The sequence below is a fragment of the Nycticebus coucang genome, chromosome Y, assembly GCF_027406575.1.
Source record: "Nycticebus coucang isolate mNycCou1 chromosome Y, mNycCou1.pri, whole genome shotgun sequence".
Lineage (NCBI taxonomy): Eukaryota > Metazoa > Chordata > Mammalia > Primates > Lorisidae > Nycticebus > Nycticebus coucang.
Window position 1 is genome coordinate 34,952,795 of NC_069805.1, and position 17,837 is coordinate 34,970,631.

The 17,837-nt window shown below is 38.0% G+C and overlaps 1 protein-coding gene across 1 annotated transcript in view; it reads right to left on the reverse strand.

Annotated features, from left to right (window-relative positions):
- The window catches only part of LOC128579076 (ankyrin repeat domain-containing protein 26-like), a 161,988-nt gene that overhangs the window by 60,160 nt on the left and 83,991 nt on the right, over window positions 1-17,837 (reverse strand). The window contains exon 18 of the mRNA XM_053581353.1: window positions 1,563-1,656. Coding sequence (XP_053437328.1) covers window positions 1,563-1,656 — 94 coding nt within the window. The remainder of the gene's footprint in view (window positions 1-1,562; window positions 1,657-17,837) is intronic.

Here is a 17,837-nt window from a genome sequence, read left to right on the forward strand (position 1 = left end):
GTTTTATCCCAGGGTTATGAGTTTGGTTCAACATACATAAATCTATAAATATAATATAGCACATAAAAAATAAAAAAATATATCACCACATGATTCTATCTATTGATGCAGAAAAGGCTTCTGATAATCGAGCATCATTTCATGATTGGAACACTTAGGAAAACAGGGTTAGATGGGACATTTCTTAAACTGATAGAGGCCATCTACAGAAAACCCAAAGTCAATATCATATTGAATGAAGTAAAATTGAAAACATTTCCACTCAGATCTGGAACTAGACAAGGATAGTGTCTCCACTGCTATTCAACATCCATTTCAATCAGGTAAGTGAAGGAGATCAAGGGTATTCAAATGGGGACAGAAGAGGTCAAACTCTTGCTTTTCACATATGACATGATACCCCATTATACCTGGAAAACCCCAGGGACTCAACTACAAAACTTTTAGAACTGATCAAGGAATATAGCAGTGTCTCAGGACACAAAATCCATACCTAGAAATCAGTAGCTTTTATATATTCCAATGATAGTCAAACTGAAAATATAATCAAAGATTCTGTTCCTTTTACAGTAGTGCCAAAGATGATGAAATATCTGAGAATTTATCTTACAAAGGATGCAAAAGAGCTTTATAATTATACCATGGAAAATATTCAGCCATAAAAAAATGAAGACTTGGTGGAACAAAGTTTTCTTAGTAAAGCATCAAAAGAATGGAGAAGCAAGAATCCAATGTACTCTATTCCAATATGAAGGCAGCCCCTAATACAGGGGCGGGGGCTAAGAGAATGAGCAAGTGGGAAGAGGGGTGGAGGGAAAGGGCTGGGGTGGCAGGGTATGTTACACCTCTTGTGCGTGGGGCACAACTATAAGAGGGACTTCATCTAACAAATGCAATCAGTGTAACCTTATTTTTTGTACCCGCAATGAATCACAAACAATAAATAAACAAATAAGTGAATAAATGAATTAAAATGGAGACTTTACATCTTTTATTTTTACCTGGATGCAGTTGGAACATATTCTTCTCAGTAAAATATCTCAAGAATGGAAACAAACAAACAAAAAAAAGTGTTCAATGTACTCAATACTATTATGAAACCAATATATAAACACTTATACTCTCATAAGAATGACAAAACACAAATACAGTCTAACAAGAGGAATGGGAGATGGGAGGGGAAGAGAGAAGGTGATAAGTGGGAAGAGGGAGGTTATTTGCTTGGATCTCACCTAAAGTACATAATGCAAATGTATACTTCAAAATAACTGAAGAGTAAATTTTGTCTTACCATAAAAAATAAATGAAGTGGTGGTTATGTTAATCAGTTTGATTTAAGCATTCCAATTGTATATCAAATCACCATATTATGCTCCATAAATGCATACAGTTATGATTTAATAAAAAAATTAAAAGAACATGCACAACTTATCACCATTTCACTTCTCTTTCTTCTCCTTGTATGCATGCAATTGGTGACTTTCCTTGGCTCTTACAATATATCAATGCATTTTAAGCAAATTCTGTGTCAAATAGCTTTTTCAGAAATATATAATTGTTACCTTCGACTTGTTCATTTACTGTATTTTTTCCTTTTTGATTAGAAGCCTCAGATGAATACCCAAGATCCTTCTTTTTAAGATTCTGTGAGATGCTCTGTGAAAATTAATAACAACATTGAGTTTGAAATAAATTAAAATACTAAGGTCCTTGAAGATTTCCTAATCACTACCTTAAAGTATTAAGGTTCGTGAAAATTTCCCAATCAGAATTTTTTATGAAAAAGCAGTTATAATAAAAGCAGTATCTGTTTAAAAGGAAAACACTGCAATTGAAGACTTCATATTTGGTCTCCAGATGAAGCCTGTATTACATCTGTTTTTCATGACTGATTCTGTGAACTAAACAGGGAGCTAAAAAAAAAAAGAAAGAAAGACCCACCTAATATTCAATGGTTAATTGAGAAAATATAAATTTATATGCCTATGTCAACAAGGAATTTTCTTCAAAATACATAACTCTAATCTTCACTCCCCACCAAAAATAAGTGAACATTATAAGAACATACAATATACTGACTATAATACTTACAACATTAAATACATTGATATTCCTTATTCTAGAAATATGTTGGTGATAAATTAGTATTGGCCAAATGGGAACCTTTGGAGTATGTCATTATGAACATAAACTGAACATTATCCAAGCTTCTTTATTTAGGTAAACAATACTTTAAAACAAATTTATATTTTTCAAACTTTAGATTGATATGAGGGCATAAACTTTTAGATAACATTGTTTTCATTTCTAAAATAATTTTCAATTTTTAGTTGAGCCCTTCACCCAAGAGACATGCTGAACACTTTGACATTGTGCACATTAGATCGGATCCCACCAATCACCCTCCCTTCATCTTCTCTCCTCTCTGCCTCCTCTCTCCTCCATCTCATGAGACTAGCATTTTTGTTAGATGTGGGCTTGTAGTTGTTTATATATTGGTTTCATATTAGTATTGAGTATACTGGATACTTGCTTATCCATTCTATTTTTTATTATTTATTAAATCATAGCTGTGTACATTGATATGATCATGGGGCATCATTCACTAGCTTCACAGACCGTTTGACACACTTTCATCACACTGGTTAACATAGCCTTCCAGGCGTTCTTTCAGTCACTGTGCCAAGACACTTACATTCCACATGTACCAAGTTTCACATATACCCTTGTAAGATGCACCGCTGATGTAATCCCACCAATCCCCTTCCCTCCACCACCTTCCCCCTCCCTCCCCTCCATTTCCCCCTTCTCCCTATTCTTAAGTTGTAAGTGGGTTATAGCTTTTATGTGAAAACCCTAAATTAGTTTCATGGTAGGGCTGAGTACATTGGGTACATTTTCTTCCATTCTCGAGATACTTTACTAAGAAGAGTATGTTCCAGCTACATCCATGTAAACATGAAAGAGGTAAAGTCTTCATCTTTCTTTAAGTCTGCATAATGTTCCATGGTGTACATATACCACAATTTACTAATCCATTCGTGGATCGATAGGCACTTGGGCTTTTTCCATGACTTAGCAATTATGAATTGGGCTACAATAAACATTCTGGTACAAATATCTTTGTTATGTTGTGATTTTTGGTCTTCTGGGTATATGCCCAGTAGAGGGATTACAGGATCGAATGGCAGATCTATTTTTAGATCTCTCGTGTTCTCCATATCTCTTTCCAAAAGGAATGTATTAATTTGCATTCCCACCAGCCATGCAAAAGTGTTCCCTTTTCTCCACATCCACGCCAACATCTCTGGTCTTGGGATTTTGTGATATAGGCTAGTCTCACTGGAGTTAGATGATAACTCAAAGTAGTTTTGATTTGTATTTCTCTGATGATTAAAGATGATGAGCATTTTTTCATGTGTCTGAAGGCAGCACACGTATCTTCTTCAGAGAAGTTGCTCTTCAAATCCCTTGCCCAGCCTGCAATGGGATCCCTTGTTCTAGTTTTGCTAATGCATTTGAGTTCTCTGTGGATTCTGGTTATTAAACTTTGTAGGAGACATAACATGCAAATATCTTCTCCCATTCTGAGGGCTGTTTCTTGCTTTAATGTGTTCTTGGCTGTGCAGCTTTTTAGTTGGATCAAGTACCAGTAGTGTATTTTTGAAGCTGCTTCAAATGCCCGGGGGGTCCTCCTCATAAAATACTCGCCCAGACCAATTTCCTCAAGGGTTTTCCCTGCACTCTCCTCTAGTATTTTATAGTTTCATGTCTTAAGTTTAAATCTTTAATCCACTGAGAGTCTATCTTTGTTAATGGTGAAAGGTGTGGGTCCAGTTTCAGTCTTCTGCAGGTTGCCAGCCAGTTAACCCAGCACCATTTGTTGAATAGGGAATCTTTTTCCCACTGAATGTTTTTAATTGGCTTGTCAAAGATTAAATAACGTTAAGTAGCTGGATTCATCTCTTGGTTCTCTATTCTGTTCCAGACATCTACTTCTCTGTTTTTCTGCCAATACCATGCTGTTTGATCACTATCGATTTGTAGTATAGTCTGAGGTCTGGTAGAGTAATTCCTCCTGCTTTATTTTTACTTCTGAGTAATGTCTTCTTGGCTATTCGAGGTTTTTTCTGATTCCATATAAATGAAGTATTGTTTTTTCAAGATCTTTAAGTATGACAGTGGAGCTTTAATAGGGATTGCATTGAAATTATATATTGCTTTGGGTAGTATGTACATTTTAACAATGTTGATTCTTCCCAGCCATGAGCATGGTATGTTTTTCCATTTGTTAATATTTTCAGCTATTTCTTTTCTTAGAGTTTCACAGTTCTCTATATAGAGATCTTTCATGTCCTTTGTTAGATAAATTCCCAAATATTTCATCTTCTTTGGCACTACTGTGAATGGGATAGAGTCCTTAACTGTTTTTTCAACTTGACTATTGTTGGTATATATAAAGGGTACCGATTTATGAATGTTGATTTTGTAACCTGAGACACTGCTGTATTCCTTGATCACTTCTAAGAGTTTTGTAGTAGAGTCTCTAGTGTTTTCCAGATATACTATCATATCATCTGCGAAGAGAGAAAGTTTGATCTCTTCTGACCCTATATGGATACCCTTGATTGCCTTTTCTTCCCTAATTGCGGTGGCTAAAACTTCCATTACAATGTTAAAAAGCAATGGAGATAATGGGCAGCCTTGTCTGGTTCCTGATCTGAGTGGAAATGATTCCAATTTAACTTCATTCAATATGATATTGGCTGTGGGTTTGCTGTAGATGACCTCTATCAGTTTAAGAAAAGTCCCTTCTATACCGATTTTCTTAAGTGTTCTGATCATGAAGGGATGCTGGATATTATCAAAAGCTTTTTCTGCATCGATTGAGAGAATCATATGGTCTTTGATTTTTAATTTATGTGCTGAATTACATTTATAGATTTACGTATATTGAAATAGTCTTGAGACTCTGGGATAAAACCGACTTGGTCATGATGTATAATTTGTTTGATGTGTTGCTGGATTCTGTTTGTTAGGATCTTGTTGAATATTTTTGCATCTATATTAATTAGTGACATTGGTATATAATTTTCTTTTCTTGTTGGGTCTTTTCCTGGTTTGGGGATCAGGGTGATGTTTGCTTCATAGAACATGTTGGGTAGTCTTCCCTCTTTTTCTACCTTTTGGAACAGCATGAGTAATATAGGTACTAATTCCTCTTTAAAGGTTTGGTAGAATTCTGACATGAAACCATCTGGTCCCGGGCTTTTCTTTTTAGGGAGGTTTTGTATGGTTGATGCTATTTCCAAAGTTGATATGGGCCTGTTCAACATTTCCACTCGATTCTGGCTAAGTCTTGGAAGGTGATGTGCTTCCATGTATTGGTAAATTTCCTTCAGATTTTCATATTTCTGAGAATAAAGTTTCTTGTAATATTCATTAAGGATTTTTTTTTATTTCTGAGGAGTCTGTTGTTATTTTGTCTTTGTTGTTTCTGATTGATGAGATTAGAGAGTTTACTCTTATTTTCCTGATTAGGTTGGCCAAAAGTTTATCTATTTTATTGACCTTTTCTTTTTTTGTGTGTTTTTTTGGCTGGGGCTGGGTTTGAACCCGCCACCTCTGGCATACGGGACTGGCACCCTACTCCTTGAGCCACAGGCTCCGCCCTTTATTGACCTTTTCATAAAACCAGCTTTTTGATTTATTGATCTGTTGTATTATTCTTTTGTTTTCAATTTCATTTAATTCTACTCTAATTTTGGTTATTTCTTTTCTTCTACTGGCTTTTGGGTTGGAATGTTCTTCCTTTTCCTGTTGCTTGAGATCTCTCAGTAAGTTGTTAACTTCCTCTCTTTCCATTCTCTTGAGGAAGGCTTGCAGTGCTATAAATATCCCTCTTAGAATTGCCTTTGCGGTGTCCCAGAGGTTCTGAATGTTTGTGTCTTCATTATTGTTTTGTTCCAAAAAAATTAGCGATTTCTTTCTTAATCTCATCTCTGACCCAGCTATCATTCAGCATGTTATTTAACTTCCATGTTTTTGTATGAGTATGCAGATTCCTGTTTTTACTCAACTCAAGTCTTATTCCATGGTGGTATGAGAAGATGCATGGAATAATTTCTATTCCTTTAAATTTACTGAGGTTAAACTTGTGACTTAAGATGTGATCAATTTTGGAGTAAGTTCCATGAGCTGATGAGAAGTATATGTATTCAGTTTTGTTGGGATGAAATGTTCTGTAGATGTCTGCTAAATCCAAATGTTGGCTGGTTAGGTTTAAATCTAAGATTTATTTGCTCAGCTTCTTTTTGGGGGATCGATCCAATACTGCCAAAGGAGTGTTGAAATCTCCGATATTATGGAGCTGGAGGAAATCAAGTTGCTCATGTCTGTTAGAGTTTCTCTTATAAATTGAGGTGCATTCTGGTTGGGTGCGTAGATATTAATAATTGAGATCTCATAATGTTAAGTATTACCTTTAACAAATATCAAGTGACCATTCTTGTCCTTCATTAATTTTGTTGGTTTAAAGCCTATTGTATCTGCAAATAGAATTGCAACACCTGCGTTTTTATGATTACCATTTGTCTGAAATATGGATGACCATTCTTTCACCAGGAGTCTGTATTTGTCTTTTAAGTTAAGATGTGACTCTTGTATGCAACAAATATCTGGCCTGAGTTTTTTTTTTTTTTTATTTTTTTTATTTTTTATTTTTTTGGGGTTTTTGGCCGGAGCTGGGTTTGAACCCGCCACCTCCGGCATATGGGACCAGCGCCCTACTCCTTGAGCCACAGGGGCCGCCCATGGCCTGAGTTTTTGTATCCAGTCAGCTAACCTATGCCTCTTTAGAGGACAGTTTAAGCCATTCACATTAATGGAGAATATTAATAAGTCTGGTGAAGTTTTGGGTATCGAGTTTTTCAAAAGTCCAGTGGGCATTTTTAACACTTTCGCCAGTGTTGAAATTGGAGTTTCATCCGAAGTTTATGAGTGAGTTTACTTTTGTGGTATAGGATTGGGTTGGTCATTATGGAGGATAGGTCTGAGAATATCCTGAAGAGCTGGTTTGGTTATGGCAAATTTCTTCAACATATGAATGTCATTAAAGTATTTAATTTCTCCATTATAAATAAAACTCAGTTTAGCTGGATACCAGATCCGGGGTTGAAAGTTATTTTGCTTTAGGAGATTAAAAGTCAGTGACCACTTTCTTCTGGCTTAAAAAGTTTCAGCAGAGAGATCTGCAGTCATTATAATATTCTTCCCTTTGAAGGTAATGGTTTTCTTTCTCCTGGAAGCTTTGAGAATTTTCTACTTCATATTAACTTTAGTGATGTTAATTATGATATGCCTGGGGGATGTGTTATTGAGGTTGAGTCATGCTGGGGTTCTGAAGCTGTCCGCTATCTGAATTTCAGAATCTCTAGGCATGGCTGGAAAATTCTCTTTCATAATTTCATGCAGAAGGGCCTCTGTGCCCAGCGAGGCCACTTCATCTGTTTCTGGAACTCCAATGATTCGGATATTCGCCTTCTTTGAATTATCCCAGAGCTCTCGGAGAGAATGATCCGTTTTTGCTCTCCATTTCTCTTCCTCTTTGAGTGTTTGGTAGTGTTCAAAGGCTTTATCTTCAATGTCAGAAATCCTTTCTTCTGCTTGTTCCACTCTGTTACTGAAGAATTCTACTGTATTTTTCATATCTTTGAGGGCTGCAAGTTCTTGCTTCAGTGTGTCTTTGGTGGTTTTGTCTTTAAATTCGTTAAATTCTTGAGAATACTTTTGAATTTCTCCTCGAATTCCTAATTCCACTTTATTAATCTTGTCTGCAATCCAAATTCTGAATTCGATTTCTGACATCTCAGCCAGTTGTTTATCAATGGGATCTTCATTTATGCCTGCCATATCTTTCCTTGGGGGGGGTTGATCTATTCTGATTATTCATGTTACCAGAGTTTTTCGCTGATTCTGCCCCATGGTTGTTTTACTCCCTTTGATTTTTCCCCCTGGGGCTTTGTCGAGGGCCTGTACAGTGTTGTGGCCTGAGAAACTGGGGTCCTGTCTGGTGTGGTGGGGCTAAGTGGTTCTGTCTTATTTTCAGTTGGTTTCTGTTCCACCCTAGTGAAACAGATACTCTGGACTGAAGTCTCAGCTGTGGAGAAATATCAGCAATTAAGTTACCCCACCCCACATCGGCAAAAAATTGGAAAAGAAAAATCAAACCTTCCTACCACCGTGCACCCACGGCACCACCTGATTTGTCTTCAGGCGATTGGTACTGTTCAAAAGGTCCAAATCAGTTGTCTCAGTCTCCACCTGTTTCGGGTGAGAGAGTTTAAGAGGTCTCTGGGAACTGGATCACAGGGGTCTGGTGACTACTCTGGTGTGGCTTGCTCCAGTGCTGCGTGGACTCAGGAGGAGCCACTCAGCCAATAGTTCAGTCTGGTAAGGTTGCTGCCTCCTTCCCCACCTTGCACCACTGTCACACCCAGTCACTGATAGCCCTGCAGTTGGCTGATCCAGTTGCCTGTAGTGAACTGGTACTCCAGGAGTTTGCACCTGCCTGAATCACAAGGAAGTCTGTCAGGCCGCTGCGCTCAGCCTCTCTCTAGCTGGAGGAGGTGAGGCCTGACAACCTCGGATGCTTGATAAAATTTGGGGGGGTTTTCACTCAGGTCTAGTCTCACCCCTGATTAGTGTTACTGACAGAACAGAACACACCAAATTTTCGGTTCCCCTGCAGAAGAGAAGCTGAATTGAGTTTCAAATCAGCTTGTCTTTGCTCTCGTATTATCTATAGGCAGATGATCCCCTGAGGGCCAGGTGCGTCTTAGGTTCAGTAAAGCGGACCTCTGGGTCAGCCCCGCCCTGGGAGTTTCCCTGGTTTGCAAGTTGGAGTTGCCTCAGGCAAATCCTATACTCACAGTCTCTGGTTGCCCAGGGAGATGGGGGTGTGGCTTCAGAATATTCAGTAGTGAGCTGTATTGCTAGCAAAAGAGGGCTGCTGTTTTATGCCTCACGGAACCGCTGCTCCAGTGCAGCTCCCCTCTGGCCAACTGTCCTCTCTCTGCTCCCATGCGCCAGAGTCTGCCCCAACTGGCTGCAGCCCAGCACTGTCTACACCCCTCGAGCAATCGCCCAAGAGTCTGGACCCCTGGGGGACAGGCCTCCAGACCTTGGAGCGAGAGCAGAGGGGACCACGGGGAGCAATGGGAGCCTGGGGTTACGGGCAGAGAAAACACACAGTTTTATGCCTGGCCGTATTGTCACCAAAAGATGGCTGTTGCACTGTGCCTCAGGGGACTGCCGCTCCGGTGCAGTAACCTCTCCGCCGACCGTCCTCTCCTCACTCCCGTGCCCACAGCTGGTGCTGACCAGCTGCAGTCAAGGCCTCGTCCACACCCCTTGAGAAATCACCTAAGACTCTGAACTCCTCGGGGACTGGCATCCAGACCTCAGTGTGAGTGGAGGGGAGTGCTGGGAGCTCAGAATTCCAGGTAGAGACTATACACAGTTTTATACAGTTTTATGCCTGGCAGGAGAACGCTGTGGCACCCTAGTAGGGGAGGTAGGTCCAGTTTTTAGAGGGTCTGTCCCGTGGAGTGTAGTAGGAGGACCTTTGAACTCTGCCCGATTGTTTGTGGGGCACTCTGAGCCGTTCTCATGGGGGAGGGGACTCCTGTTCACATGGTGATGGATTTTGTACTTTTTGTTTATATGTTGAGGTCGCAGCTCACCTCAGCGGGGTTGATGTGCATTCTTCAACCTTCTCTCTTAGTGCAGCTCAAATCCACTAGGTTACTTGCTGAATTTTTGTCCTTTAACTTTCCTAATGGATGGGAGCCTCTGTGGAAAGCTGGCTTCAGTCTGCTTATCCATTCTTATGATACTTTACTAAGAAGAATGTGTTTCAACACCATTCAGGTTAACGCAAAAGATGTAAAGTCTCCATCTTTTTATGGCTGAATAGCACTCCATGGTGTGTGTGTGTGTGTGTGTGTGTGTGTGTGTGTATATATATATACACATATATGCTGTATGCATCTCTTTCTCAATTAAGATATAAATTCAATAAACCATAGCAAGACAATAAAAAGGGAAGAATAAGAACATTTGCTTTTGAAGCATATAAAACATGCCAAGCACTTACTTGTATTTTGTCTTCTCTACACATTATAATAATAAAAATAAAAATCATGGTGACCCCAGGTTCTGCTTTCTGGTCATTTCAAGAAGTTCAGAATAAAATGGTGAATAGATGTGATTAATACAACATGCAAAAGTGGAAAATCAGAATGGACCAGAGAACTGAAAAAGGATAAAAGCAGCAGTGACAAATGAACATCTACTTCATTTTGAACTTGAATTTTTCTTCTCCAAAGGTGGGGATTCTACTGGTAACATGTCATCCTCATTCTTACCCTTTTGCATATCCTGCTATATTTCTTCCTTTATAAACACACGTGCTTTTGATGATCTGTCACTATGTGGTGGGGAGGGATGCATATTTTCTGATTCAGGTTTCATGGTTTGTACTTTTCAGCATCTCTGTCCTCATCTAATGCCTCAGGAACATGTACAGTATGTACTGGTTTTCCTTCATTATTAGTGGATATAGCAGCAGAAATACTGCACCTTTTTGTTTGAAGCACACACTTCATTTCCTTATAAGCCACAAATTTTGGATTTCTTGACTGAGGTACATTTCTGATGTCCAATTTCCAAAAAAAAAAAATTGTTTTGGCCATTTCAAAATCAAACTTCTTAGTGTTCCTTTGTTTCAACTGTATCTTCTGAGCTCCTTGCTTTTTTAGTGTGTGTGTCATTATAATATTCTCCTCACATGCCCAGTGCTGGGACAGGGACAAGATGGCTGACTAGAGGCAGATTTTGTGGAAACTCTCATCCAGAAGGAGGGGAATTTTAATGAAGTAACCCAGAGTAGTGTAATTGGGGGCTAGATTGCAAGAAGAATCAAGGGGTTCAGTAACCCTGCAGAGACAAACTGCGAGGACTAAGATGAGTAAGAGGAAGGAAGAGAACTGAGGAGAAATAGAGTGGATCAGTCTAGAGGATTCCTGAAAACAGAAGGGTAAGGGTGAGCCTTCTCCCACCTGCAGGTCTTTCTGCAAACAGCAAAACACACCATCTCTTGCCTGATAAGGAAGTCCCAAGAAGGATAAAACATCCCACTATTTTTGCACCAAGTCATATCTGCTTCTGAGTCTGTATCGTGCCTGGCAGAATAGAGAGCAATTTTGGCACTAGCTTCCTTTCAACACCAGCCCATACCCTCTCTTTTTTGGGTTGCCCAACAGTCTGCCCTCACTGCAGAACTCTGCTTTCCAGTGTCAGAAACTAGGAGCGCTAGCCCAGCCCAGACTGGAGGGCGGGTTGACCCACCCCCGGCAACAGCAGGTGAAAGTGCTTTGGACCCTACCCACCCCTCAGAGCAACTGAGGGAGCGAGGGTTTACAGAGGTTGCTTTCTCTGTCACCAAGAATCATCAGGGTCTTTATCAGGCCATGTGGACTCTGAGAGACCTCTGCATTGTGTGGCCCAATGAACTGAGCATGCCTCAACCCTGTTGGAGGAAATGGTGGCTTGGCTGCACTGACAATGCATGACAAGGTCCCTCCTAAGCCTCCATCCTGCTGGGGGGATCTTTCCCTACCCATTGGAATGGTATTGTCTAGCATCTGTGCCTAGCAGGCCCCTCCTGGAGGTTTGGCCCCTGACTCCACTCCTGCCAAATTGAAGGTGGATGGGCCTAGTCTCTAACAGGCAACCCAATCCGGGAAAGCCTTGGAAGCAGATGGTAGGCCCAAGATCTCCCTTCCCTACCATAGTCAAAAAGCCTCCTCAGTTTGAATCTGTCACAGCTGGGACTTCAGAGAAAAAGAAGAGTTTGTTTGAATAGTTAGGTGTAAAGTAGAGTGAGGAACTCCACACACAGGAGTCTCTGGATCTGACTTCAGCCCAACAGATTTAGTTTTAGTCACCAAGGATCTGGACACAATTATAGCAGTGCTTAAGAAATGGAAAGAGGCATTCAAGGAGATTCAAACAGTATGGAGTCTCAGCAGTAGAACAGAACATGGAGAAGAAAGAATCTCAGAAATGGAAGACAAGAATTTTGAACTAACCTAATCATTCAAAGAGACAGGGGAAAAAAGGAGAATAAAAACAGCTTTCTCTGAGCAAGTTATAGAACTACTCCAAAAGATCAAGCATTCAAATCATTGGGATTTCTGAAGGATAAGAAGAGAGTGAATGGTAGGAAAAAAAATATTTCAGGCAAATGGAAATCAGGAGAAAGTAGGGGGTACAATTGTATTTTTAGATATTATGAGATGTTTATTAGATTTAAACCAATAAACAGAAACAAAGATGGATGCTATTCTCTGGTCAAGAGAACAATATAACAATGAGACATTTGAATCCTAAATATCTATGCACACAACTGAAACACTCCCAGACATTTAAAATGAACCCTAACCAATTTGAACAATATGATATCCTGTGAAACCATATTAAGTGGGCATTACAACACGCTTCTGACAAAACTGTACTGACTCTCCAAGCAGAAACTAAACAAATAAACAAGGGAGTTAAATGTGTCCCTAGAACAATTGGGTTTTACGGAAATATACAGAACATAAATCCAAAAACTACTGAGTATGCGTTCTTCTCTCTAGCTCACGGATTATATTCCAAAAAAATGGACACAAATCAAACCTCAACAAAATCTAAAGAATAGAAATTATATCTTGTATCTTTCCAGATCATTAGGGAATAAAGGCAGAACTCAACTGAAAAAAAAGATCCTTATGCCTGCATGCCTGTACAAAGTCATGGAAATGAAGTAACCTTAGAGCAAAGAACTGGGTCAAGGAGGAGATAAAGAAAAAAATCATTATCTTTCATGAAAAAATGACAATGAAGCCACACACTATCAAAACCTGTGGGATACTGCAAAGGCAGTCCTAAGGGTGAAAGTTATTGGATTAAATGCTGTCATTCAAAAAAACAGAAAAAATGCAAATCAGTAACCCAATAAACCATCTGAAGCAACCGGAAAAGAAAGAATAATCCAATCTCAAGCTTAGTAGGAGAAAAGACATAAACTAAAATCAGAATTTAATGAAATTGAGAACATAAGGACCATTCAAAAGATCGGAGAAAGAAAAAGTTGTTTCTTTTAAAATATTAATAAAATCAAAGTACCCTTGGCCAGACTGACTAGCAACAGAAAAGATCTCTAATAACTTCAATCAGAAATAAAAGAGGGAAAATAACAATAGAAACCACAGAGATACAAAAAAATCTTCAGTGACTGCTACAAAAATCTATATGCTCAGAAATTTTAAAATGTAGAGGAACTGTACCAAAATGTGGACTCATATCATCTCCCCTAAGCTCAACCATAAAGAACTAGAAACTCTAAACAGACCAGTATAAAGCACCAGAACTGCAATAACAATAAATCTTCCCTCAAAAAGTCCTGGACCAGCTGGTGTCACACCAGAATTCTACCAAACCTTCAAAGAAGAGCTTATACCTATATTGCAGAAACTATTCCAAAACATAAAGAAGGAAGGAAACTTCCCCAACACGTTCTATGAAACAAACATCACCCTGATTCCAAAACCAGAGGAAGAGCAAACAAAAAAGGAAAACTACAGACCGATATCATTAATAAATATTGATTCAAAAATATTCAATAAAATCCTAGCAAACAGAGTACAGCTACACATTAAAAAATTACACATCATGATCAAGTGAGTTTTATCCCAGGGATAGAAAGTTGATTCATAAATCCATAAATATAATTCACTATTTAAATAGATTCAGAAGGAAAGACCATATGAGTCTCTCAATAGATGCAGAACAAGCATTCAACAAAAGTCACCATCCCTTTCTCCAAGAACACTTAAGAAAATAGGCATAAATGGGATATTTCCTAAACTGATCGACGCCACCCCACAACAAACCTACAGACAATAGCATACTGAATGGAGGAAAACTGAAAGCTTTTCAGTTTTGGGACCAGATAAGGAGGTCCACTATCACCACTGCTACTCAACCTAGTGCTGAAAGATCTAGCCAATGCAATCAGGCAAGGGATGGATATTAATGGCATTGAAATAGGGGCAGAGGAGGTCAAGATCTTCCTCTTTGCTGATCATACGATTTTATACTTTGGAAACCCCAGGGACTCAACTACAAGGTTCCTGGAAGTGAGCAAGGAATCAAAAGTTTTAGTACATAAAATCAAGGTCCACAAATCAGGACCCTCCAGTATAGTATGCCAGTAACAGTCAAGGTGAGAATAAGGTCAAAGACACATTATTCCTTCACAGTAGCTTAAAAAAAACAATGAAATGCTTGGGAATATACTTAACAAAGGATGTGAAGAATTTCTACAGAGAGAACTATGAAATCCTGAGAAAAGAAATAGCAGAAGACATTAACAAGTGAAAGAACATACCATATTCACTCACAGTTGAGAAGAATCAACATCATAAAATGTCCATACTACCCAAAACAATCTACAGATTTAATGCAATCCCCATCAAAACATCAATGTCATATTTTGAAGATCTAGAAAAAATAATACTGTGCATCATATGGAACTAGAAAAAAAAACAAATAATAAATGCAATTCTAAACAATAAAAACAAATCTGGAGGCATTATAGCACCAGACTTCGGGTAATGCTACAAATCTACAGTGATCAAAACAGTACGATTCTGGCAAAAAAATAGGTACCTATGGAAGAAAACAGAGAACCTAGAAGTGAACCCAGCCACTTACCATCTGATCTTTGATAACCAAACAAAAGCATACACTGGGAAAAAGAATTCATATTTAATACATAGTCCTGGGAGAACTGGTTAGCCACAATGGGAAGACTAAAACTAGACTTCTCACCACTTACAAAAAGTGACTCTCATTGGATAAAATATCTAAATTTAAGACACTAAATGACAAAAAATCTGGAAGAAAGGGTGGAAAAAACTCTTGGCAAAATCAGCCTGAGAAACAGCTTATGAACAAGACCCCCTTGGCAACTACAGCAATATTAAAAATAAATAAATTGAACATAACCATACTAAAAATCTTCTGCACAACTAAAGGCACAAGAACTAAAGAAAACAGCCTATGAAATGGTAGAAGGTATTTGCACACTGTGACTCGGACAAAGAGCTGATAACTGGAGTTTACAGAGAACTCAAACTAATACACAAGAAAAGAAAAAACAATCCTATGTCAAAAGTGGACAAAAACTTCTCTGAAGAAGATAGATGAATGGCCAACAAACACATGAAAAAATACTTATCATCAGATAAATGCAATTCAAAGCTACATGAAGGTATTACCTAATCCCAGTGGAATAGCCCACATCACAAAGTCCCAAAGATGCAGATGCTGGTGTGGATGTGGAGAGAAGGGAACACTTCTACACTGTTAGTAAAACTGCAAACAGATATTTTCCATAGCCTCTGTGGAAAGAATTATGGAGAATTCTCCAAGAACTAAAAGTATACCTTCTATTTGATACTGCAATCCCTTTACTAGGTATCTACCCAGAAGAAAACAACATTTTACAATAAGGACATCCACACTAGAATCTTTATTGCAGCTCAATTCATAATTGCCAGGATGTAGAAGAAACCCATGTGCACGTCAACCCAGGAATGGATTAAAAAATGGTGGTACATGTATACCATGGACTCCCTTTCAGTCATAAAAAAGAAAAAGATGAAAAGTACATATTTTGCATTTACCTGGATGGAGTTGAAAAGCATTCTTCTTAGCAAAGTGTGCATGAATAGAAAAGTATCCAATATACTCAAAAATAATATGAAACAATTACATAAAGAACTACACACCCACAGGAGAGAAAAAAACAATTGAGTTGAAATGGGAGGGCTGAAGGAGAGTGCATAGTGTGCACATTTGCTCTCATGAAATGTACACAATGTGAGGACACACAGCACACTCCGTGGGTGAAGGGATCAGCTCCAACCTGAATTTTACCTAAGATATGCAAACAATGTAACCTAATCATTTTTACCCTCATAGTAATATGAAATTAAAAAAAAAAAAAAAACAAAAAACCCAGCAACAACAACATACCAAGGGTCTGCCAGGGCTGTTCTCTTATTCCCAATATACTGTGTTTTCTTTTAAATAAAGCTTAGAAGATAAGTGTCAAGTGTATTTCAGGGACACTAAGTAGAAATGGGATGAAAAGACATTTCTGAGACTGATGTGCTTTTGTTCAGAGAATGCATGAAGTATTTTAGAGATGGACACTTCAGGTGGATCTATTATCCTCACAATCAGGAGGAATCTGTAATTTTGCCAAATTACAGGGTTTTTTTTTCTTTTTAATATAAGCTTGCTACTCTTTTAGAGTTGTGTAGTAACTCTGCCTAAGGACAAACTGGACTTTTGTGTTATATGTATTCACAAATTTAACCAAACCTTTGGTTTTACTCATTTTTCTTAAATTTTAATTTATTTCACCACTCTACTTTGCCTTGATCTATCCACAATTACTCTAACTTTTGCACATAAGGAAATCCATAATACACAGTATATCCCCTCTTCCACAAACCCTATGTATTTCTAGTTTTTGAGAACTGTTTGCAAATGCAAACATAAAAGATTAATGTGTTTATTTTGTTACTTAGTTATGTTTTCTGTCAGGGTACAGGTTTTCAAAATGATGTGATCCTCTCACCCAAATATGGGCAAAGATATTCAGAAAATAAATAAACTTTAACTAACACATTTCTTAAATCTGTATTTAGCTACTTCCAAATCCTGGACTGCAACTAACAAGTGAAAAATAGTTTTCCTCAGCCTCCAATAGGAACTAGACAACTTTATCACTCTCTGTTTGAAATTAAGTTAATTTATTATATTTTCAATCTACCAAAACTGAATAAGCAGGTAATTTTGTAATATTACAATGACTTCCTTCCTCACTTAAAATGATTTTACCTAACTTCAATAGTAAACCTCTACACTGTACTTCAGTACTGTTCTAAAGGGCAACATTTGGAGACTTGGAAAGCTTTATGCTATTAGCAGACTAAATCAATGCAATCAGACATAAAAGTCAATTATTTAGCTTTAATTAAAATTATATAAAATAATATGAAAGTGCTATGTTGTGACACAGCCTAACTGCTTAAGTCTAGGTCTAATACATCCTAATGTCCTCTAATGACAGTGAACAAAATCATTTTGATACTGTTTACTGATTTACTACATGTAAATATGTTATAAGCTTGCTATTGTTACCCCAAGAATAATGAGCCCCGTTACCAAAGGCCTCATTCTTTTTTTTCCTTTTTTTATTAAATCATAGCTGTGTACATTAATGCAATCGTGGGGTACAATGTGCTGGTTTTATATACAATTTGAAATATTTTCATCGAACTAGTTATCATAGCCTTCATGGCATTTTCTTAGTTATTGTGTTCAGACATTTATATTCTGAATTTAGTTAGTTTCACCTAAGGCCTCATACTTTATGATACAAACTCTCTTCATAGACACAATGTTTATGACTCAAATCTCTCCTTCAATATAGACACTGAAGTGAGTTAGGGATCACTAGGCATAAGAAATATTTAGCCTAAGCATTACTGACTGGCAACATAAAATTGTAAATTTGGAAACACTGTGAATGATTATTCTTTTGATGTACTCAGTGGCCACCACTGTAAAATTGTTCATAAATTCTATTGCTTAGCAATATGATTAAACAGCTGATGTTACCTTCCTTATCACATAAGAAATTTATAATACAA